The sequence below is a fragment of the Schistocerca serialis genome, chromosome 3 (assembly GCF_023864345.2).
Source record: "Schistocerca serialis cubense isolate TAMUIC-IGC-003099 chromosome 3, iqSchSeri2.2, whole genome shotgun sequence".
NCBI classification, from domain to species: Eukaryota; Metazoa; Arthropoda; class Insecta; order Orthoptera; family Acrididae; genus Schistocerca; species Schistocerca serialis.
In genome coordinates, this window is record NC_064640.1 from 539351621 (window position 1) to 539375203 (window position 23583).

Consider the following 23583-nt stretch of genomic DNA (forward strand, 5'->3'; position numbering starts at 1 on the left):
GTACAAGTTCAGCAGCACTGTGAGCTTGTTCAGCGACAATGCTGTTGGAGAGTATTGTTGTTGGATAGCCATGAGGAATTACAGAAAGACTTGAGCAGAATTTCTGTTTGATGTAATGAGTGTCAGCCCTCTTCAAAAATGGATACATGCAAGATAATATCCATAAAAAGATTAAAAAAACCTGATAGTACCAAATTACAAGGTTGTTAATTAACATCTACATCTACATGACTACTCTGAAGTTCATACTTAAGTGCCTGGCAGATGGTTCATCAAACCATCTCGGACTATTTCTCTATTGTTCCACTGTCAAACAGAGCATGGGAAAGACAAACACTTAAATTTTTCCATGCAAGCTCTGATTTGTCTTATTTTATTACAATGCTCATTTCTCCATATGCAGGGTGGTGTCAAGAAAACATTTTTCATTCAGGGGAAAGTTGATGATTGAAATTTCATGAATAGATCTTGCCTCAATGAAAAACACCTTTGTTTTAATGATTGTTGCCCAATGTACATATTGTATTCATGACACACTATTCTGTATTTTGCTACAATACAAAACGAGCTGCCTGTCTTTGAACTTTTTCAATGTCTTCTGTCAGTCCCATCTAGTGTGTCTTGAAAATAGTTGGTTGATATCTTGATTGTCACTACCTTTCAGCAACCAGCATTGATGCTTGATGGACTTGCATACAAACCATCTAAACAAGACTGCAGGAACATACTGAAGTCTTTTTTGGATTCCATGTCAAAATGTATGATTGCAACAAGTGGGGGCTTCACACTTACTAAATTCTCATAGTCGACATCATATGCAGTTGTGTACTCCTTACCATTTGCATATTATCATATACCAATTGTCATGCAAATGTTAATTCAGTCACATATCTTCGATGTTGAAGTTTCCAGAAATGTTCATGTACAATCGGCTACATATTGAGACACTTTTATATAGGAGATATGTTATTTATCTTAATTATTCCCTTTCTAAGAAAATGGAAGTTCATTCCTTGCAGCAAAAGAATACAACAAAACAGATAAGAGGTCCAAACTGAAGAGTAGCCACAAGTCCCATGTGACTTTCCTTTATGGCACGTTTCACTCTACAGACGTAGGCATCTTCAGAACTGTGGAAATAATATGTATTACACCACCATATAATAAAGAAAAAACACAGATCCACCGTATGTGTTAATTTCCATTAAGTAGCCAAGGGTCGCGTGTTAAATATATGTGGCTATGTATAGTGCCACTGTCATACATAAAATGCAGTAATTTGGTTGTGTGCAGTTAACATAAGCTCTCTGCTCAGTTACATTCTGAGATCAAATAGCAAGGCATATCATTTCTTGTTGAGTGTGTCGGAGCCCTATAGATTCACAGTTTGGTGGAAACTACCTGATTAAGCCTAGTGTAATAAAGAAAATAATATTATCATTAAACTGTGACAAATATTCACCTTTCTTATGGGTGTTAACAGGCACAAGTTCAATTTCTTAACTGGTTATGAATTTGACAAAGTAAAATTACAAATTGAAATTATAACTATTGCTCTTACAAGCATTAATATATGTATGCCATGTACACAAAAGGTTATCAGTGACATTAAAATTAACCTCTATTCTAAATAAGCAGTAGAGTAAATCAACCAGACAGACATGGTGACATGATTCCTCTTATGTCTATGTTTCATAAGAGTACAATATTAAATATACATATTTTCATGTACACATAGATGTAATAAATTTCAAATTCCTTGAAACCTTCATATTTAAGCAAGCCAACAAATACTAATACTGATTATGTTGGCACTATTGATACCATAAATGTGGTAAAGAATCACTGCATTTATACACACATACAAAAATTCACAATTGATTATAAAATACTGCTAAAATTACATAGTAAAAAACCAAACCAAATTAAAATTTTGATTGCTGTTGTTACAGGTGTTAACTTACATGTGTCAGACTTGAAACAGCTCATTAAGATCATTAGGAAACATGTGATGTGATGAAGTCATACCACACAGTAATAAAAATGTTAGGTGAGTGAAACATAGTAATTCAGACAATTGAGGTGAATGTAAACATTACATGATATCTACATGAAATGATAAAGGTTCTATAGTGGACCACATTGTGAGATTTGTCCCTAAGTGAAAAGTTAATATCATATTTCAGAAAAATAACACCCTTGGATGTGCTTGGAAACACAAGAAGAATGTGGCTAAGGGCAAATACAGTAGGTCAGGAGTATAAAAAATTGTCAAGTTATGTATGTTGGCCAGACTGGAATACAGTTTCAGATTTTATATATATATATATATATATATATATATATATATATATATATATATATATATATATATATATATATATATATATAAAGAAGAAAAACAGAAAAAAAAACATTGTAGTCTGCATTCCAACCATACAGCACTGGATGAGTGCTTGAAGGCAAATAACCATACTTCCCATGAGATTCAGGATAGTGTGAGAGTTATTCACACCACAGATAAAGACCAAAGGTTGAATGCATCGGAAGGATTAGATATCTTCATAGAAAAGAGGAGAAACCAATATGTTTTGTTAAATGAACAAATCTAATTTGAATGAATTCACCCAGTTGTTTGATGATGTATTGTAGAAAGGCTGTTTCTGGCCAGTGTATTATTGGGTCATACTTGAAATTGTTACACAATGTCCACAGGAATTAATGTTACCCATCAATCCACCATGAATAACTTTTAACTGCTTGCTGTTCTAACCATAAACATGTTTGATGTATATGATCTTAATCTGATATATGTCTATATCCACAAAGGTAAAGATTACGTACTGAGAGTGTCAGAATATATATCCACAACCTACTGTATATGGTGGGTGCCTTAGTACGTGCTGACTCTGTGGTACGTTTTGTTGTCATTGTGAGATTAAACAAAAATAGTTTCTAAGAAGTTTCAGTCTGAATTGTATAACTGTTCCCATACATTGATTCCTGGTACATTTAATCCATGCTTAGTTACAATATAGGTTAATTTTAATGAAACAGTGGAAAATGCAGGATGGAAGATATCAATATTATGAAAAGGACAGTTGACACACACACACACGACCACAGTCTCTGGCAGCTGAAGCCAGACTGCCATTTTAATGCTATTAATAACCATTGCATGTGTATATTAACGATCGTAAAATCAGTAGTTGTAATTTTACTATGTCATTTTAAATTTATTTTAATAACGAGTTACGACATTTAAACTTGTGTCTGTTAACACCTATGGAAGTGGTGGATATTTGCCACAGTTTAATGGTATTACTGTTTTTTGTATGACATTGACTTAATGGAGTAGGTTCCACCAAAGCTTGTATCTATAGAGCTGTGACTCACTCAACAAGAAATGATACACATGGTACAGGCATGTGTATCACTGAGGAGTGGTTTTGGAATTCCAACTTGCCCTGCAATTCCCTGCTTTTGGAGCTCCCTTTGTGTTGTTTTCGTGCTGACAGGGTTCACAGGTGCAACATCTAGTTCTGCAGTAGTTTTTGCAGCTGTCATTCACTTGTTTTTTGTCATAATCCTCTTCAGTGACCATCCGTCATGATCACACTTTGTCCAAATGGTGACTTAGTGGATGATGTATTTCCACTTTCCCTGCATGCAATATAAATCTTCCATCAGTGCCTCTTGAAACACAAAGACTTCTGTTTCCTTGCTTATGGAAGCACCTAACACATTTCCACATTCAAATTCACATAGCTCCAACATAACACACTCACAGATACACACAACACTGTTCTGACCATGACTGACACTTGCAACATATTGAGGACATTGCATATTTGCTGTTCATTCCCATATACAACAGCACAATCTGCAAGCTTGCTACCATCTGCATATATGTTCAAGCATGGATTTCTTGTGGTGTTATATTTTTGTTCAACCCCTGTATTTAACATGTGATCCTGGATATTTAATGTAAATTATCATTATGTAAGTTGAATCTGTGTTTTTGTTCCATTTTGTGGTGGTGTACCGCATTCTATGTCTATAGCTCTGAATATGCTTGTCTGTCGAGAGCAGTGTGTCATAAAGGCAAGTTACATGTGACATGTGCCTGCTCTATAATTTTAATTTATAACTGACACTGTTCTGCCAACAGATTATGCCTGCACTCATCAGATATGAGGTTGTATTTCGTTATAATAGACAAACTTGTGGGATAAATGATATATTCTAAGGACTCAAGTTTGTATATTACTGTACAGACAACAAGTTTTCATGTTGTTTGTATGTGGCAGTATAATTAGCAGTGCTTTAAAGAAAATTAAATAAATGTAAACAAAATAACTTCAATGAGTTTCTGTAAAGCTATGTTTGATTGTCAAATTTTTGCAGGATACAATGTTTCTCACAATATCACCAAAAAATAGTGCCTCAAATCAACATTTCTCTCAGTTACAAACAAAACTTGTGCCATCAGTTTTTTTTGGCATTTTCATTTTGTGGTTTTAATTGAAGAAATAATTAAAAGAAGTTATTCTCATGCTTCTTTCAGAAATCATGAGATTGCAAGTGGAGTATAAACATGTTATTTGAACTTCACTTTTGTTACTCCTGTTTGCAGGCATCCAGTATTATCTATATGAATGTGGAAGAGTGGATAACATTTTCACTGATCCATACTACATAAAATTTACAGACTGTCTGGACAAAATTGTGCAAAGTTTCATGGCTAAACAGATGGCATCAGGCAAGTATTGAGTATTTTAGTAAATACAAGTTTCAGTTCATATTTTTTGATCCATACAGCCATTTAAATCAAAAGCATAAAGATATCTTCAGTGCATGTGAATAATTAGGATTCAATTTTATCTTCTATATTTTGCATGTGTCAACAAAAATTCAGATTTATGGTGTTCCTTGTTAAGGACTTTGCATACTACAGACATTTAAGTGTTTATAATGTAGTGTCTCTTTTGTTCATGCTTCCATTACTTGAACAAAAAAGTTATTGTGACAGGGTACCATTTGTTTTCAGATGGAATGTTTGTTTGATCCAAAAGATTCTGTTCCAAGTTCAGTAAATGTTTACCAACAAGTACGATTTTGATCTTCCCCTTTATTTGTCTCTCTACCGATCTTTAGCCATCTAAAACACATAGAAATGATATGCAGTGACAATCTTAGATGGCAAATTATTTTCAGTTAGGTGGACGTTTTGCTGAACAGCCTGTTGTCTGCTACTGCACTGCACAAGACTATTTGAATATTAAGTGCCATGTTATAAGTTACTTCATTAACCGAAACACACTATATTGCTTGCGTTTATTTAGGTACAATGTGAATTGGCTGTACTCACTGACATAAGTTCAAGTAGATGGTAATTTGTTTTGTTGTGATTTCTTATGGTTTTCCATCTCGATGTATAGGCTGTTGAATTGCAAACAGCATACATATTTTAAATTTAATACGTATGGTTTTCCAGTTCAGTGTGGATGTTGTTGAATTGTGGGCAGCACACATATTGTAAATTTATTTCTGATATGTGTGGTGTTTGCAATTCAGTACCATATAACTCAACCTGGAGAACCATATGGATGTTCAGGACAGCCGGATTGGAAGGTGGTGGGTGTGAAAGAACCATTAGGAAGGTTTTAAGTAATAAGTCTTTTATTGGCCACTTTTGCCTCCTAAAGGGTCACATAGTCAGGTCTGGGGAGGCGAGAGTGAGCCAGAGCATTGTCAGGGATGAACCGTAGTTCGCATAGTTAAGGGAAAGCGGTGTCTGGAAAGACAAAGTGCACGGTGCCACAGCACCGGGATGGGCAGGAGGTGTTGACTCCTACAGGGTGCGCAATCGAGTGAGTGAGCCAGGTGGTAGGCAGCCAGGTACATCCAGCACAGCAACGCAGCTTCCTCAGCCCTGTTTGGTCAGAAACTGAGAATCCCGCGGGGCGGCATGGAAATTTCCAGAGCGTGGCCTGATCAGCATTGACGCCGGGGTGTTGTTACCTCATCAGCACACGAGGGAGGCGCATGATCGAGATGCTTGCCAACTTGCTGTTGCCAAACTATGGGATGGAAAAATTACAGGCAGCCGACTCTGCTGGCTAAGGCTTGAGAAGAAAGTGACCTTTGAAAGTGAATAAAAAGTAAAATAAAATCCCCTTCTATCGAGCTACTATCTGGCTCATCCTTACACTCCTCCCTCTTCCGTGGGAGTGGAGAACGAATGTGATTTCGCTCTGTCTGATGATCAATTTAGGCTCCCACAGAGGTTGGCAGGGGCCTTAACTTATGGGAGGGAATAGAGACTTTAAAGACCTCCTAGGGGTCACAAAGGGATTTACACATGTCAACAGTATTATGTGCATACAAGAATAAACATTACAAAACATCAGAACAAAATTACATTAGTTAACAAGCATAAGTAAAATGTGAAAATAGTTTGGATTAGGCATATACACCAAGTGTCTCCATTTTTTTAAAAAATGAATATACATATCACCATTGAAGTTGCACGCAGGACTGGGTGGTGTGAGGCGGCGTGTGGTGGTGTTCTCAGTGGGCAGTGTACAGGCTGCCGGTGGGAAGGGGGCATGGCTGTGGCCAAACCTGTGCACTGGAACTCAGCGCAGTGGGGTATGAGGGGAGGTTCACACGTTTCAAACACATTTAAAAAGGGAGTCAACACTAGGGGATCACTTCACTATACTGCACAAGTTTTCACATTTGTAGATAACACAATTGCACTCTTAAAACTAAGGGAAGGCACATGCTTGATAGGTCCTTTCTTCTAGTCATGGGCGATATTCGCCCTGAGGCTGGGGTTCTGGAACCATTGGAGGGCACAGTCTTAACCGTTTGCAAAATCCCTTTTTGCACAAGATCCATATCAGTACAATAATAAGAATAGTAGTGACGGGTTACTGTGGCGATGGGTATAATGGTTGTATGTAGTTTAGTTGCCATTCATTTAGGTGTGCTAACAGGTGACTGTAAGAAATTTGTCCTTGTTCATGTTTTAAAAGGTCATCAATTGACGTTAAGAGGTGATCATTTGATATATTAGATAAAGCAGGCAAATCAGTTGACAGAGGTACCACAAATGAACTTTCACGCAGAAAACATGTAGGTAAATGAGCGCAAATACTAAGTGAGTAAGTCATAGTGGCTATAAAGGTTATTAGTGGCATGATAACATCACAATAAGAACGGTTTGCTAGAAATCCACTGTTTGAGATTTCTATTTCATATGTCTGTGACTGGAAGTTGTGTTCATAGCAATGAAGCATTAATATCATGGTAGCACTAGTAATGTGGGCGGGAGTCAGCGTGGTGGCTACGTCAGAGTGGCGTGTGGCATGTGACAGGTGACTTCAAGGCTACACTACGTCAGAACGGCGCCCGTCAAAAGTGGGATTAAGTGTGACATCACGCTAGATGCATTGTTACAGCGGGTTCTGCTTAAAATTACATTATGCATTAGTAAATTGGTTCATAAGTGACAGATACGTCACAACAATTATGTAGTTAGGTTTTAAATGTAAAACATATTCAAGTAAATTCAATATCCTCAATAGTGCAGAAATGGTGGCTTGTTACTCGGAGCCTCCTATACAATAGGCTTTAGTCACTTAACAAAGATGACATGGTAAATGAGAAGGGTCTCAGCAAGAGAAACGTATGCATGTGGACAGAGGGAACGATAGCTTGGTACTCTGATGAGAAGTAAGAAATGAAATAGAAGATTCAGAGCGTTGGAGTCGAAGAAGGAAAAGGTGACAGACCCCAAAGACAGGAACCCCCCACCAATCCCCTACCCTGAATCCCCCACTGTTCCAGTACTTCACTGTGGCGCTGGAGGAAGAAGTGTGTTTGGCATTCCCTGCAGAACGGACTTACCACAGCTTCACCTTCCCAGTCCCCAAAAATGAACCCCAACACTCCCTATTAGCTGATCAATGAAGGATAACCAATTACCATTCTGCAAGACGAAGTAATTGAAATTTTTAACATAGTGTTAGTTACATCCAATATCAAAGTTCCTTGGGAATCCATTTTAACCCAAATATAACTGTTACATAAAAATGAAAATATAGAAATGAGGTACACAAGTATCATATTAAATTTACTACATATTCCATATCAGTAAGTAAACAAAGTTAAATGTCTCTTTGGGCTAACCATCTAAGTATGATAATGTTCACATTATGAGAAGAAGTTTCTCATGCATCATTATATTTGCTAAACACCATAAAGTCATATGTGAAAATGACAAAGAAAAATGACACCAGTTCGGTGCAGGTGGGGCATCTTGTTGCCCAGGACTATGTCGCATAGCCTCGACAGTAGAAAGTGTTATTGTGGAAGGACAGTGTCAGATATCTGGGGTTACTAGTGTGTGAATGTGTGTTTGTGTTGGTGAGTGAAAAACAACTATGCTTAACTCCGATGCCTGGGAAAAATGGGGGGGGGGGGGGGGGGAGGAACAGTTTTACAGCAGTTGTACGATTACCATTTGTAACTAGATGGTACAGTCAAGTGATACTCATTAAACCTCTGTGTACAATAGAGGAATAGCCTAAGGGTAGGCCGGATGCAGGATGAACACTGCTAGAGAGGCTCAGAAGGCTGAATATGAATGGTCCCCTGGCGACTAGGGAAGACGACAAGAGAGAAATTCTGATTATAATAACTGTGTAGAGATATAAGAGCAAGCTTCACATCAGCATTGAAATAGTATCATGAGGATGAATGCTGCGAGAGAGGTCAGAAGGCTGAACACTGTGACAATAGAGGAACTTCGACTGTAGTAGTCGTATTGGCCCCTGGAGGGAGGCAATGATGCACAGATGAAAGAGATAGGTAGGCGATCGGTTTATGAAACCGAAAACTGAAAGAATAAACTGATCAGCTGGGCACTCTGTGGACACTAACCGCTATGTGTAAGGTACACGGTCCTGGAGGAATTCAATGCTGTTGATAACTAGAGGAGAAAAACAAAACTCGACGAGAGCCTAGAGACTTCCACAGTGGGAATAGAAAGTGCAAGGAATTGAATTAGAAATGACTAAATTGAGCGTAATTTCTGAAAGACTTTTCCTTTATGAAAGTATAGTGCACAGCGCATTGTTGACGACGGTATCGCTTACTTAACCGTGTATATGACAAAGCTGCAATTCCAAGATAGGTGCTACATACTTCTTCTTAAAACTCGACATCTCTCACATAAATAAATAAATTAATTAATTAAAAAACTCCTTACTGTGTGACCTAATTCGCCATCTTCATCCTCTCACCATTTGCGACTAAACTTTCCGTCTCTATAACTCCGAGGTGCTGGCCTCATAAGGCCCAGCTAGTTACTTAAAACGCCATCTATACGTGGGTATATCACAGTGTCCTGGGACATGTCGTACAGTTAAATAAGACTTCAGCAGTCAGAGATCCTTCAGAAAATACAATGGAAGATTGATGTCAAAGAAGGCTCACATTCTGAACTGAGATTTCCGCTTACTGGCGGTTAGCTGGGGGCTATACGCAGTTTGCGTCTGATAGTGCCTGATCAGCGGTCGTCAGAGAGCACGGGACACTGTTCTCATGAACTCTTCTCCAACATGAAAGATTAGTCTAACTGTGTTAGTTCACCTGAAGTTGTTGTAGCTTACCTGCACTCCTATTTTTTTTATTCATTATTAAACCTACTCCTGCATTACCACTATTTGATTTTGTATTTATAACCCTGTCTTCACCTGACCAAAAGTCTTGTTCCTCCTGCCACCAAACTTCACTAATTCCCACTATATCTGACTTTAACCTATCCATTTCCCTTTTTAAATTTTCTAACCTACCTGCCCGATTAAGGGATCTGACATTCCACGCTCCTATCCGTAGAACACCAGTTTTCTTTCTCCTGATAATGACGTCCTCCTGAGTAGTCCCTGCCCGGAGATCCAAATGGGGGACTATTTTACCTCTGGAATATTTTACCCAAGAGGACGCCATCATCATTAACCATACAGTAGAGCTGCATGCCCTCGGGAAAAATTACGGCTGTAGTTTCCCCTTGCTTTCAGCCGTTCGCAGTACCAGCACAGCAAGGCTGTTTTGGTTAGTGTTGCAAGGCCAGATCAGTCAATCATTCAGACTGTTGCCCCTGCAACTACTGAAAAGGCTGCTGCCCCTCTTCAGGAACCACACGTTTGTCTGGCCTTTCAACAGATACCCCTCCGTTGTGGTCGCGCCTACAGTACGGCCATCTGTATCGCAGAGGCATGCAAGCCTCCCCACCAACGGCAAGGTCCATGGTTCATGGGGGGTTGAGTACATTACTACTTTGAATATTTTGGAAAAAATGCTAGTAAGGAAATCAGATGATAATTGTTTAAGTCCATATTTCCACCTTTCATATGAAATGGTTTAACTGCTGCTAATTTTAACCTGTCTGGAAAAATTCCCTGTGCCAGTGATGCACCACGTATATCACTAAGGAAATTACTTACTAAGTTATGATATATAAGCACACATTCTTCATTCAAGGCGTTATACTGCTTGCAACATTAATTTCTGTCCTTCAGTTACCTTCAGATACTCATTTTAAGATTCTCAACTGTTGGTTTAAATATGACACTTAAGATCTGAGACACTTAGTAAATGTGAAATACATCTGTATTACTGATGTGTTAAAGCTGATGTAGAAATATATTGAAATGAATAGTCATGGAATACTTTACATATGATATAACATGACCACAAAGTAGTAGTTAACAATTCTTTTTAGTGCAAAATGTAGACTTGACCTATCAGTGTAAATGACATATTGTAACACGTGGAGCTGCTAAGTAATCTATTTTTAGTTGTATCACCGTTTTCACTCAGAGATAATTTTCCAGTGCAGTTTTTGTTAGTAACAGGTGTCAGGTATATCTCATAAAACAGTTGTCAAAATGTAGCACGTATGCAAAGGTAGATGTTTGGAGTGTGTCCAACTGTGGAACACAACCAACAAAAACTATTTTAACCTATCATTGTTCATTTAACGATGAATGTCATTCTCATTTATGGGAACAATAACTTTTTATATTTGTTAATTAAATGAACAGTGAACTTATGCCATTGTAATTAATTGCAGATGAAATTGCCACTCGGGTGATGGAGGAACATCTGTGGGAAAGCAAGCAACTAGGTGCCCATTCACCTGATGTTCTACTTACCACCCTCATGTTTTTCAATACTAAATATTTCAATCTTGTGGTAAGTTGGAACAAATCTGTGTCAGAATATGATTGTTGTCCTTTACCATATGGAAAGTGGAGAGTTTCAAATAAAAATTTGGATTTCTCATCTTGAAAAAAATTATAACGAAATACTTCTGACATTATCTCTTATGTGTAGTGCCAAGCACGTTGAGCATATGAACCATAATGCCTTTTGGATTTTAACTTCCAAAGCTTCATTATTATTATCATCTGTGTTACCTGCATTCAAATGACATATATGTTGTAGTTATTTCTTATAATAAATTTATCATACAACCACTAATGTCGGGAATGTAATCCTCAGCTATGTACCACATTCAGGAGACAACAGTTCAAACCTGCATCCAGCCATCCTGATTTAGGTTTTCCTTGACTTCCCTAAACCACTTCAGGCAAATGCCAGAATGGTTCCTTTGTAAGGGCACGGCCGACTTCCTTCCCTAATCCGATGGAACCTATGACCTTGTTGTTTGGTCCCCCTCCCCAAATCAACCAACCACTCAACAATGTGTTTTGGGAGTAGAGCTTCCATCATCTGGCTGTCTGCATTAACTCTTACATAGTAGCACACACAGTCACAAAATGAAAACACACGAAGTTATTCAGACATAATAAGTCCTTGTGTTACTTTTACAAACGGTAACACTAGATTCTTTGTGCTCCTTATCCCAATTACTGCCAGTTCAGTTAATAGTAGTAACACCAGTCACATCAGCTGAAAGTCCATCAGGTGCCTTCTCATGCACTGGCTAGTTCGGTAAACACATGTACGGCTTCAACAGTTTGCATTGAGCCATCAGCTGTTCCATAGCTTTCCAGAGATGTTACAGGGGACGTGAAGAGAGAATATATCAGTGGTTATTTATACAACATACCTACATATACTGTGTTAATGCTAACCTTTAAAAAAAGGCTCCAAAGAACCATTGAAGAAAGCATTACCACTCTCACCTGTTTGTACATGAAGTACGTTATCGACTGTATCTCGGTGCATTGCTATTACAAGTCCTTCGTGTAGGTCAAGCTTCTCTCCTTTCTTTTTTACATGCATCACCTCTAAATCCTTTTCTATGCTATTTAGCAGGTGACCAGTTTCACATATATGTTCAGCAACCACTGATTTATGTTAACTGCCCAGTGCAGAAATGTCTGCATGCTCTCTATACCTTGTCGAAAATTTTCTCCCCATCTGTCCTATATATTTCATGCCACATGATGGACACTGCATTTTTAAACCACTGCCTTTGCTAATTCACTTTTCCTGGACCCAGATATTAATGACTCTGTGCACTAAGCTTCTAAATGCGACATTTGGTTAGGAATCACAACACCTGTTGGTGTTGGCTTTCTAAAGATGTTGGAGGTGTGCGATTTGCCTTGCCTCGTTACCACAAGATCTAAAAATTGGAATAAGATTGCTACTTTGGAGCTCTACAGTGAAGTCAATTTTTGTTGTTGAATGCTTTACATTTTTCCAACCACAGAGAAACCCCACTTTAACAATTTTCAAGGGACTTCAGAAAAATGCAGGAAAATGTAAAATGTAGGAAATAACGTTTTATGCTGTAAAAGCTACGTATGCATTTTTGCACTTTGTGTGATATATGTGCACAATAAGCATCAAACTACTTGTCAGGGACTTGTTTATTATCTAGTAAAATTTTATTATCTAATAAAAACCACTGATGTTACTGGAAGTGATGACTGCCTGGGAAGTAGAAACATTTGACTCAATTTCATGCATCATTATAGATGTTTTTCGAAAGCCTGCAGCTCTCATTTGTTATTTAAATAGTGAAACACTGCACCAGTTAAGTATTTTTTCATGCTGAACATGATGAATTTCGAGATTTTTTCCTCATTGTCAAGTGAAAATATTTAAATAAGTATTTTGAGTGATGTTTGCATGTGTGTGGTTCTGCATCTCTTGGACTGTTGTCATCTTTTTGAGTTTATCTGATACTGTGCCTCCTCAGTTGTGTAGAAAACCACATGTGTACAAACTATCATTCACGTAGCTTGTTTGTATAACGTCAAAAAGAATCCATACACAAATACTGCTGTTGACAACCAGAATAAATTCTTGAAACATATTTTGCTCAGCATGAAAAAATATGTAATGGGCACTGTATTTAAACCAAAAACATTTGAACAATGTAAAGTGAGTGAAGGTGTCCACTAGCACTTCAAGTGGCCAAGTGACAAAATACGCTAAATGTGCTTTGATGAAGGTGTCACGGTGATCTTAACAATCACAAAACTGCACATGTGCTATGGAGATGGTTTATTAAAGTTTGTGGTTGGTCATATCATCATTATTTGAATCCCCCTTGCAGCAGGACATAAGGCACAGATAGTTCCAACTTTTACCCATTTACTGGTTCAGATCTGCTGAGTAGAGAAAGTGTCAAGGAACTTAACCACTTAATGTTGCTAAACACTACTTGATGGCCAACGCCATGCCAGTGTCATTTTACATCAGTTTTTTCTCCACCAACATTTTTTCATAAAGTGTAAATTGTGGGAAAATTACAAATATGTTGTTGGAAAATTGGGTGCAAATTAACATTGTGGACTAGGAAATTTGACGGGAGTGATAAAAAAAGTCATAAACGGCAGGAAAACATTAATTCCAGGAATGTAAAAGTGGGGTTATACTGAGTTGTATCAGTGTCGTCCCGAGTTCCATCTACAAGCAACAACATGTTGACATAGCATTTATAATGTACTTTTTTGTCCATTAAATGTCCTTGATTTTAGAATTGTAAAGGAAGGGGAAGGCAACAGCATACCTAATGCAACAGGATCATGCCTTGTAAAGCACTGTGGTGTTCAAATCGATCTTTGGATTGATGAGAACTTTACTTTTTAAGGCATGAACAGAATGATGATGGATGTTTATTACTGATTAAAAGAAAATATGAATGCACGATCAGAGATAAACTGTGAATGTACTATTTCCTCCACCCAGAAAAGCTACATTGGAGAAATAATTTGACTAAAGAAAAGTGAAAATAGTGTATCCCTAATGTAGATGGGGTAGCTGAATAAACTGATATGTTAATAGTAAAAGATAAGGAAGGAATTATAGACAGAAAGTGGATGATGAATTAAATAAAGCAGCAATGTAGACATGAACAGAGGTATATGTTTGATAAGTATGAACAAGTCTCTTCATAGAAATGAACTGGTGTCAATCAAATGTACATCTATCTCTCTCCTACATCATTCTGCTGATTCTGTTCATCTGTCTTTCAATGTAAGTTTTCTTCTGTAACCAGCTATTGATTGCTTAAAAAATATATGGACTTTCTCTATTTCTCATTTCAGTTTCCTTCCCTTCTTGATGTATTGTTCTCTGTAAGAACCTTGAGCATTTCATAAATACCATTTGTATGTTACACTTGCAAGTAATAAGCACACTGGATAATAGAGGTCTACAAATCCTGACTCTTGAAATTTCTAATGCCTAGCACATACCTTCTTTATCCGCCATCCATAGCCCACAGTCTACATTCGGTTCCTCTGGAATGCTACCTAACTTCGTACTAATGTTACCATACACTAAGGATGCATTCATGCCGCCACCTTTCTGCTTGCTGCTGTGGCCTGGTGATGATGAAGTCCACTTTGTCATACCAGTTCACTTATTCTGCACCATCACTGTTCACTACAATCGTTGCCAAGTATTGGTATAAAGTTGGTTAGCGCTCCTCTGCAACCATCGATGCATGTCCTGAAACTTGACCCATGATTGGCTGCTTCAGGGTCACTCTAGCAGCCTCGTGGTTGGCTGTTCCTAGTTGCATAGTTTCTCACACAGTGTACATCTATTTCATCAGTATCTACATACACACTCTGAAAACTACTGTGAAGTGCATGGGAGAAGATATTTCCCAGTGTACCATTTATTAAGGTATATAACACGAGAAAAGTGGCTTCCGAAAAATCACTGTCCCACCTGTCATTAGGTTACCCTTATCTTCATGTAACTTTATTTTTGTGATCACTGCAAGACTGATCATTATGGAGCTATAATATATTCCTAGATTCGTCACTTAATACTGGTACCTGCAATGTTGTAAGTACTTTTTTGAGAGATAGTTTTGTATCCAGCTGTGAGCATCTTCCAGCTCAGGCTTTTCCTGCATTTCTGTGACAGTCTCTCATGCTCAACTAAACGTGTGGACACTGGTGCTGCCCTTCTTTCTAGGCTTTCAATGTCTGCAGATAGTCTTATTTGTCATGGATCCCACACACTTGAGCTATGTTCTAGGATGGGTCACATGAGCGTTTTGTAAGCAATCTCCTGTGTAGATTGACTTCATTTTCCCAATATCCTACCAATGATACCACCATACACAGACTGTAATGTTGTGAGGACTAGAAGTGATGATTTTTAAGCACGCACTTATTTCAGCCATTTTTGGACGCAAAGTTATCAGGGACAAGGGACAGAGAGATAATTGTGACCACCTCATGAGGGATAATACTAGGTGTAATAATTTTTGGAAATTAGTTCCTATGTTTCAGGTAATGTATTGTTTTCTTTTCTTTCATTAGAATAACTGCATAAAAATCTACATGTGGCAGTTGCAGTATATGAAGTAGATGTGGATAAAAATTGATGAAGTGTTACTTCAGAGTGAGGAGGCCCATGAATTACTCATCAGAAATTATTGTATAATTTTGGGTTGAATCTTCACATCTTACGCTATACTGGTTCAGTAATACTTAAAATTGGAAAATTTGTTACAACAGTCATAACTTTCTGAAAAAGTGCTCGGGATAATTTTTTAACTGTTTTTAGAGTTGGCACAAATATCTGCAGTACATTTACATTCAAAGTGTGCCTTCACACCTATTCTTCTTTCATATTGTCAATAACAAAATTTTTCATGTGAATGAACCACAATTATAGCTGTCAGATGATGCACGAATATTGTTTTGGCGTCACGCACTGCAAGTAGTCCTTTCAACTAGCAGTGTAAACAGCCGTGGGGTAAAAATTCCTGGCGAGAAAGGAGAAACCTGCACAACCAGCAATGTTGCAGCATAAATGTAACAAGGCTCCTGGTGAGCAGTGAGAGGCAATGCACCAACAGTGAGTCTGCAGCATAAATGTATCCTAATACAGTGGTGGTGCACCTAAAACAGGAGTGAGCACTAACTATGTTGCTTCTGCTTGGGACATTATATTAGGTGTATTCTCATTGACCATGTGCCGCTAAAGTGTCCTCATTGCTGCTCCCAGGTGTCTTCTTTATTCAAACTTAACTCCATGCTGCATGACTGATTCTGATATCCAAAAATTGTATCTGCTTGCATGTTACAAGTCCAGTAAGTTTATGTTTTGACACATCAGTAATGTAATGAAGTGAGGTGATGGGTAGGTAACCCATAAAGTTTAGAAAGTTTGTCACTTTTCATTCTTTTATTAATACTAGGAAAACTGGAACTCACATTCCTGTGGCACATTTTATACCTTCAGTATGACATTTAGCAACATTTGCCCCTTAGATAGGAAACTTCTGTGCTTTTACATAACTTTCATTTTGGCTTCACAATTTCATGTGGACTTCATGCCACATATGCAAATATCTGACTAAGAACTCAAAATAAGAGATCTAGCACAGCTGATTGTAATGTCTCTGTCGTAGCTCAGGTCCTATACGGTCCGGACACTTAGAAAATTCTTAATTGTGCCCAAGACACTTTTATGATGCACCTGCTTCAGAAGCTCCTACTAGATGAAATCACCCCCCCCCCCCCCCCCCCAAGTTGTTAGCTTTACTCCTTAAATGATTTACATTCAACCAGGACATTTCATCATTGTATTGAAGTGAAGAGAATTAAGAAAAATGTAAATACTATAGACTTGCATTGTTCATCGCGATTTCAGTGAATACAGAGTGGCATCATTGGTGTAATGTGGTGTAACGCAGCAGCAGCCTTGTTAGACAAAACCACTTCCAGGCAGACTAAAATTGTGTGCCGGACCGGGACTTGAACCCAGGACCTTTACCTTTCGTGGGCAGGTGCTCTAAGTTCATATCAGGGCACACTTCATTCCAATGTGAGAATGCATTCTGTATATTCAACCTTGTCTGCTTACCAGAAGAACTTACGTTTGCTCGTTGCTGATGGTCTATCATTTTATGGCATAGCTCAACAGTAGTGAATTTTCAGTATACGATTATCTGACAAATTTTGTTCAATAAAACATGTGCTGCCCGTCTGTTGTTGGTTATTAAAATATTTGTGCACTATTGTGCATTGTTCATTATAGTAATGTTCTCACATTTCCATGACAGAATGCTCGAAAACAAAGATTTGTGTTTTGCAGCTCATTAACAGTGAAAAAATGCAGACAGAGAACAAGCTTATATTGGAAAAGGGTGTAAAATATAATCGGTCATCGCATTTTTGAAGGAATGATCATGGAATTTACCTTAGTTGAATTAGAATAATCTGGATTATCAGACGGGGGATTTGATATAGTTCCAATCAGTGAATCACTGACCCTGTATTTGTAATGGTTCTGTGGCATTGACTACAGCAAATCCCCAGCAGCAATTGAGCTTTTAAGACAGTGAATATACAGTTGCTACACAACCTATGAATTACTTTTGTGTAGCACACTATGTGAAATTTTGCTTGTGGATTGAAAAATAGTTGTTTAAGAACATATTTTACATAGTTCCCTGTATAAGTCATTTATTTACTTGTAGTATAAATGTTTCTTTTCTTCCCCAATAGACTGTCAGTGACCATATGCAACTGTCCTTTGCTCATATAATGAAACATTGGAAAAGACCAGGCCAAGCAAGTGGAGGCACATCGTCTGCTCTTCTACGGTTTTATCCTCCACCATCAATGAGGGGTATGAATTATGATATGCCATCTTCTTTCAATCTTTCTTGCTTTTTTTTGTTACTGTTCAGCAATAATCTCACGATTTAACCAAAATTTCATCAGCTGAAGATGGAAGAACAAAGATGAAGAAAAAGAGAAAGTATGAGCAGCAAGAAAATGAAGAAAATCCACTAAGGTGTCCAGTGAAGTTATATGAATTTTACTTATCAAAATGGTATGTTGTTTATTGACTTACTTTCCAAATATCATCACTCTACTGTATAATAGGTATATTTTTTGTCTGTGGTAAAGTAGTGTATATACTTAGTATAATCCACAGGAGATAAATATGACAACATACTTACCACAGAATACAGCTCTTACTTAACACTTTTGATATTACGCTCCCAATGTGGCACTGAGTCAGTTCTAGTAATTTTTCAGTAAGAAAAAAGTTTTCTAAAAATCAGTAATTAAATGATAACAAGCTTAGTGTGAGATCAATAATAAATTGAAATACAGTAATGTTAGATACATTTACCTAAATAGAACACCATAGACAAATTTTTAATTTTATGATTTTTTTTTTTTTAATTTGAGGAAAAATTTGTACATGCTTTAGTCATACAGTTTGCCCCATTATGATAGATTTTGAAACAGTCAGGTATATATGGAGCAACACCTCAATCAGGGTGCCCCAACAAGTTATCTTTCTTGAATTTTTGCCAGTTTCTTTCTTGATGGTGTGTGCATGGGCTTTACAAACTTGACTCGGATTTGATTTTTTCTGTTCATTGTAATTTGTGTGGAAAACGCCTTTTACACTGTTTGCTTGTTTTAGTCCTAGGGAGTTATTTGTTTCTGTATGTTTGCCTCCGTGTAGAACAAAGTTGTTTGCCATCTATTAGCCTGCATTTTTTCTTTCATTTGACCTTCTTGTTTCCTGGTATAAAATGTAAGCATTTGAGACACTCAAATTAAAAGATGGAAAAATAACTTCTTCCACTAAGCATGTTGTTTTCTTTTGAATGGGTTTGTGTTGGTGACAGGACCTGCTGATAAGTGCACAGTGATGTCAGATTTACACTGTGATCAAAAGCATCCAGACACCTCCAAAAACATACGTTTTTCATGTTACATGCATTGTGCTGCCACCTACTGCCAGGTACTCCATATCAGCAACCTCAGTAGTCATTAGACATTGTGCAAGAGCAGAATGCAGCACTCCACAGAACTCATGGACTTCGAACGTGGTTAGTTGATTGGGTGTCACTTGTGTCACACATCTGTACGTGAGATTTCCACACTCCTAAACATCCCTAGATCCACTGTTTCTGATGTGATAGTGAAGTGGAAATGTGAAGGGACACGTACAGCACTAAGGTGTACAGGCCAACCTTGTCTGTTCACTGACAGAGACCGCCAACAGTTGAAGAGGTTCGTAATGTGTAATAGGCAGACATCTATCCAGACCATCACACAGGAATTCCAAACTGCATCAGGATCCACTGCAAGTACTATGACAGTTAGGTGGGAGGTGAGAAAACTTGGATTTCATGGTCGCGCAGCTGCTCACAAGCCACTCATCACACCAGTAAATGCCAAACGATGCCTTGCTTGGTGTAAGGAGTGTAAACATTGGATGATTGAACAATGGAAAAATGTTGTGTGGAGTGACGAATTGCAATACACAATGTTGCAATCTGACAGCAGGGTGTGGGTATAGTGAATGTCATAGTGTGTGTAGTGCCAACAGTAAAATTCATAGGCAGTGGTGTTATGGTGTGGTTGTGTTTTTCATGGAGGGGGCTTGCACTCCTTGTTGTTTTGCATGGCCTACATTGATGTTTTAGGCACCTTGTTGCTTCCCACTGCTGAAGAGCAATTCGAGAATGGCGATTGCATCTTTCAACACATTTGAGCACCTGTTCATAATGCACGGTCTGTGGTGGGGTGGTTAAAAGACAATAACATGCTTGTAAAGAACTGGCCTGCACGGAGTACTGACCTGGATCCTATAGAGCACCTTTGGGATGTTTCGGAATGCCAAGTTCATGCCAGGCCTCACCGACCAACATCGATACCTCTCCTCAGTGCAGCACTCTGTGAACAATGGGCTGCCATTCCCCAAAAACCTTCCAGCACCTAATTGAACATATGCCTGTGAGAGCGGAAGCTTTCATCAAGGCTAAAGGTGGGCCAACACCATATTAAGTTCCCGCATTACCGATGGAGGGCACCACGATCTTGTAAGTAATTTTCAGCCGTGTGTCTGGATACTTTTGATCACATAGTGTATATGCTGTATGGCATGTCAACAACATCAAAATGTCATTAGTCTCTCCCCACTTTATTTCTTCAGCACAGGCACAACAAATGTTCCCTCTTAGCAAAAAGTATTTCTCCTTTCTCAATTTGACATTTGAAAACAGTATTTTTTGGAAGTTCCATTCTGTTCAACATACACATGCCCAGTTATTTCATGATCTGATCCCACATTCAATCAAAAGTAAGTGAACTACAATAGTGATACACACAGTGAGTTTTTGTCAAAGGACTTCTGCTGAAGTCTCTTGAGAAGTGCAATAATGTCTGTTTCCTCTTCCCAGCATGCAGTACCATGTGTTGCACATAAGACACACTCCAAAAATAAGAAGCAACTTTATGCTGTATTTCTGAGATTTTTTCTTGAATTAGACATGACATTTTATGATTTCTCTAAATCCCCAATTATCTTAATCAGTATTACAGCATAGGAAGTAGGAACAACAGAAGTTAAGTAGTCAACAAATGTGCATATTTTGAGGAGAGGGTCAGTTTCTGATTGTTAATTATCCCTGTTGCAAAGATGAAGCTTTATTAGGAGTGCTTTGAAATGATAACTGCTCATTATGGAGGCAGCAAAAGCACTGTGAATAAATACATTTTTCAACTTGCTACTGCTTATCTATGACTGTTTTGTGATACAAATTTCAAAAACTAACAATAAAACAGGAAATGTTCCATTTTTTCATAATTTGCCATTTACCCCCAAATACTTTTCAAGTGGAACTCATTTCACCTTCTCAGTTTTATAAATGTAGAGCCAAAATACTCCTATCCCCTGCAGGTCCGGGAGCTAGAATAGGCCCAAGGTATTCCTGCCTGTCGTAAGAGGCGACTGAAAGGAGTTTCATACATTTAGGCCTTTATGTGATGGTCACCTGTAGGGTTTGACCACCATTTTTCAAAATTTACCCGAAGAGCGAGCCAATTGGGGAAGGGTGCCTTACATGGTGTATAGTGTCCATCGTGCGCCGAGACCTCTGGCATCCTTTGTCGGCATGGATCTACATTTCCCCTCATTCTCCAGCTGTTGGGCAAGGTCACACTCTTGGGTGCATTTTCCTTCATCCTCTGTGCAGTATCGCTTTTCTATGCTGTTTATGATAATGGACTTCTTAGCTCGTTTGCCCCTGATATCGAGCATAGTAGCCTGTCCGTTGTGGTGGGGCCGCCATGTACCCTGTTGGCTGTAGCCCCCTGACCCCACAGGGATTGCTCTGCTGCTGCCTGTGCTGTTAACTCCCCACACATGCTAAGGAGTAGATGCCTGTCACCCTGGGGCATCGGGACTCCTGGCAATGGCCATGCTGCCAGGTGGCCTTTGCTGCGGCTGGGTGGTGCCCACGGGGAGGGATCCTGGTCGGAATGGGTGGCATCAGGGCGGATGACACGCCACGAAACATAGTACATCGTCTCTTGCTGGCGGTCAAACACCAGCAGTCTCTAAGCGATCAAGGTCTAACTTCAATGCTAAGAAATAGGACCCCAAATCCCAAATCATTCCCCCCCCCCCCCCCCCCCACACTCATGGCCACACCATGGGAGGAATGCCAGGCTAAGGATGGCAGTGAAGCTCAGTCACCCTGGTACCTCATATGTACAAGAGTTGATGGGGAATCTTTCTTGAAACCTCAGTTTTTTGTGGAGCATTTAGAGGACAAGTTTGGGGAGGTACAGGGCTTGTCCAAAATGCGATCAGGGTCGGTCTTCATCAAAACAGCATCCTCTGCCCAGTCACAGGCACTACTCGCCTGTGTCAAGCTTGGGGATGTTTCTGTGTTCTTCACGCCCCATAAGAGCTTAAATATGTTTCGGGCTATCATATATCACAGGGACCTTCTTTTGCAGTGTGACAATGAGCTGCGCACCAATTTAGAGCAGCGAGGTGTCCATTTTGTCCAGCGTGTCCACCAGGTTACGAGGGATGATCAGGTTGCCACTGGTGCCTTCATCCTGGCCTTTGAGGGTGACACATTATCCAAGAAGGACAAGGTGATGGTCTACCACTGTGACATAAAGCCATATATCCCTCCCCCGATGCGGTGCTTTAAGTGTTGGAAGTTCGGCCATATGTCTTCCTGCCGTACTTCCAGCATCACGTGTTGAGATTGTGGACGTCCATCACATGCCAATACTCCATGTTCTCCGTCTCCCATCTGTGCAACTGCAGAGAGCACCATTCACCTTGCTCGCCACACTGCAGGATTCTCCAGAAAGAAAGAAAAATAATGGAATACAAGATCCTGGACCGATTGACCTACGCTGATATGATGTCAACCTACACTGCTACTATGACAACAGTTCCACCATCTTCTGTTCTGCTGCCTACAGTTGGCTCTCAGGGCCTTCAGACTCCACCTGCCTCTTGATGGTGGGGGGCACTTACCTCCCTGTTGCTCCTGCACAACCTACTTCAGGAGCAACCCCCCCCCCCCCCAACCATCGGGGACATTAGTCCCCGCTTCTCAGTCAGAGAAGCGTAAGTCTTCTTTGGCTCCTCTCGCCAGGAAAGGATCCCTTGGGTCACTCCCTTCCCAGGTTCCTACCAGTGGCACCTGCCAATGGCTGAAGCAACCACAGGTAACTAGTCGTAGGACTTCACGGTCTTCCTTAGTCCATGAGACTGAATCAGTGAAGACCTCCCAGCCAGACAAACCTAAGGATCAGTGAGAGAAACCTAAAAAGAAAAAGACCCCCAAGAACCAAGGCACTGCGGTGGCACCCACACCACCACTACCTGCAAGCTCTGTGTCCGAGGATACGGTGGAGATTCTGGCATCCCCTGAGGACCTAGATCGCACTGGGCCCTCAGACACAATGCATGTCAATTGCATAGGTACTCATCTGGCGGCAGCAGGTGACCCTGAGGCGTAGACTGCCTCATTGAGAATTTCATGCCTTCCCAGTCTCACGATCACGTAATCCTCCAGTGGAATTGCGGCGGTTTCTTCCACCACCTGGCTGAGCTATGGCAACCGTTAAGCTTTACACCTGCTTTCTGCATGGCCCTCCAGGAAACCTGGTTCCTGGCAATCCCCTGCCCTCCATGGCTATAAGGGATATTACAGGACCATAGAGACTATAATAGCGTGTCAGGTGGAGTTTGCGTTTATGTCCTGAACTCAGTACG

At 39.4% G+C, this 23583-nt stretch overlaps 1 protein-coding gene across 1 annotated transcript in view; it reads left to right on the plus strand.

Annotated features, from left to right (window-relative positions):
- Positions 1-23583, plus strand: part of LOC126470412 (zinc finger MYM-type protein 2-like) — a 444979-nt gene that overhangs the window by 407705 nt on the left and 13691 nt on the right. Inside the window, exons 19-22 of the mRNA XM_050098266.1 lie at positions 4637-4762; positions 11147-11268; positions 18033-18156; positions 18252-18363. Coding sequence (XP_049954223.1) covers positions 4637-4762; positions 11147-11268; positions 18033-18156; positions 18252-18363 — 484 coding nt within the window. The remainder of the gene's footprint in view (positions 1-4636; positions 4763-11146; positions 11269-18032; positions 18157-18251; positions 18364-23583) is intronic.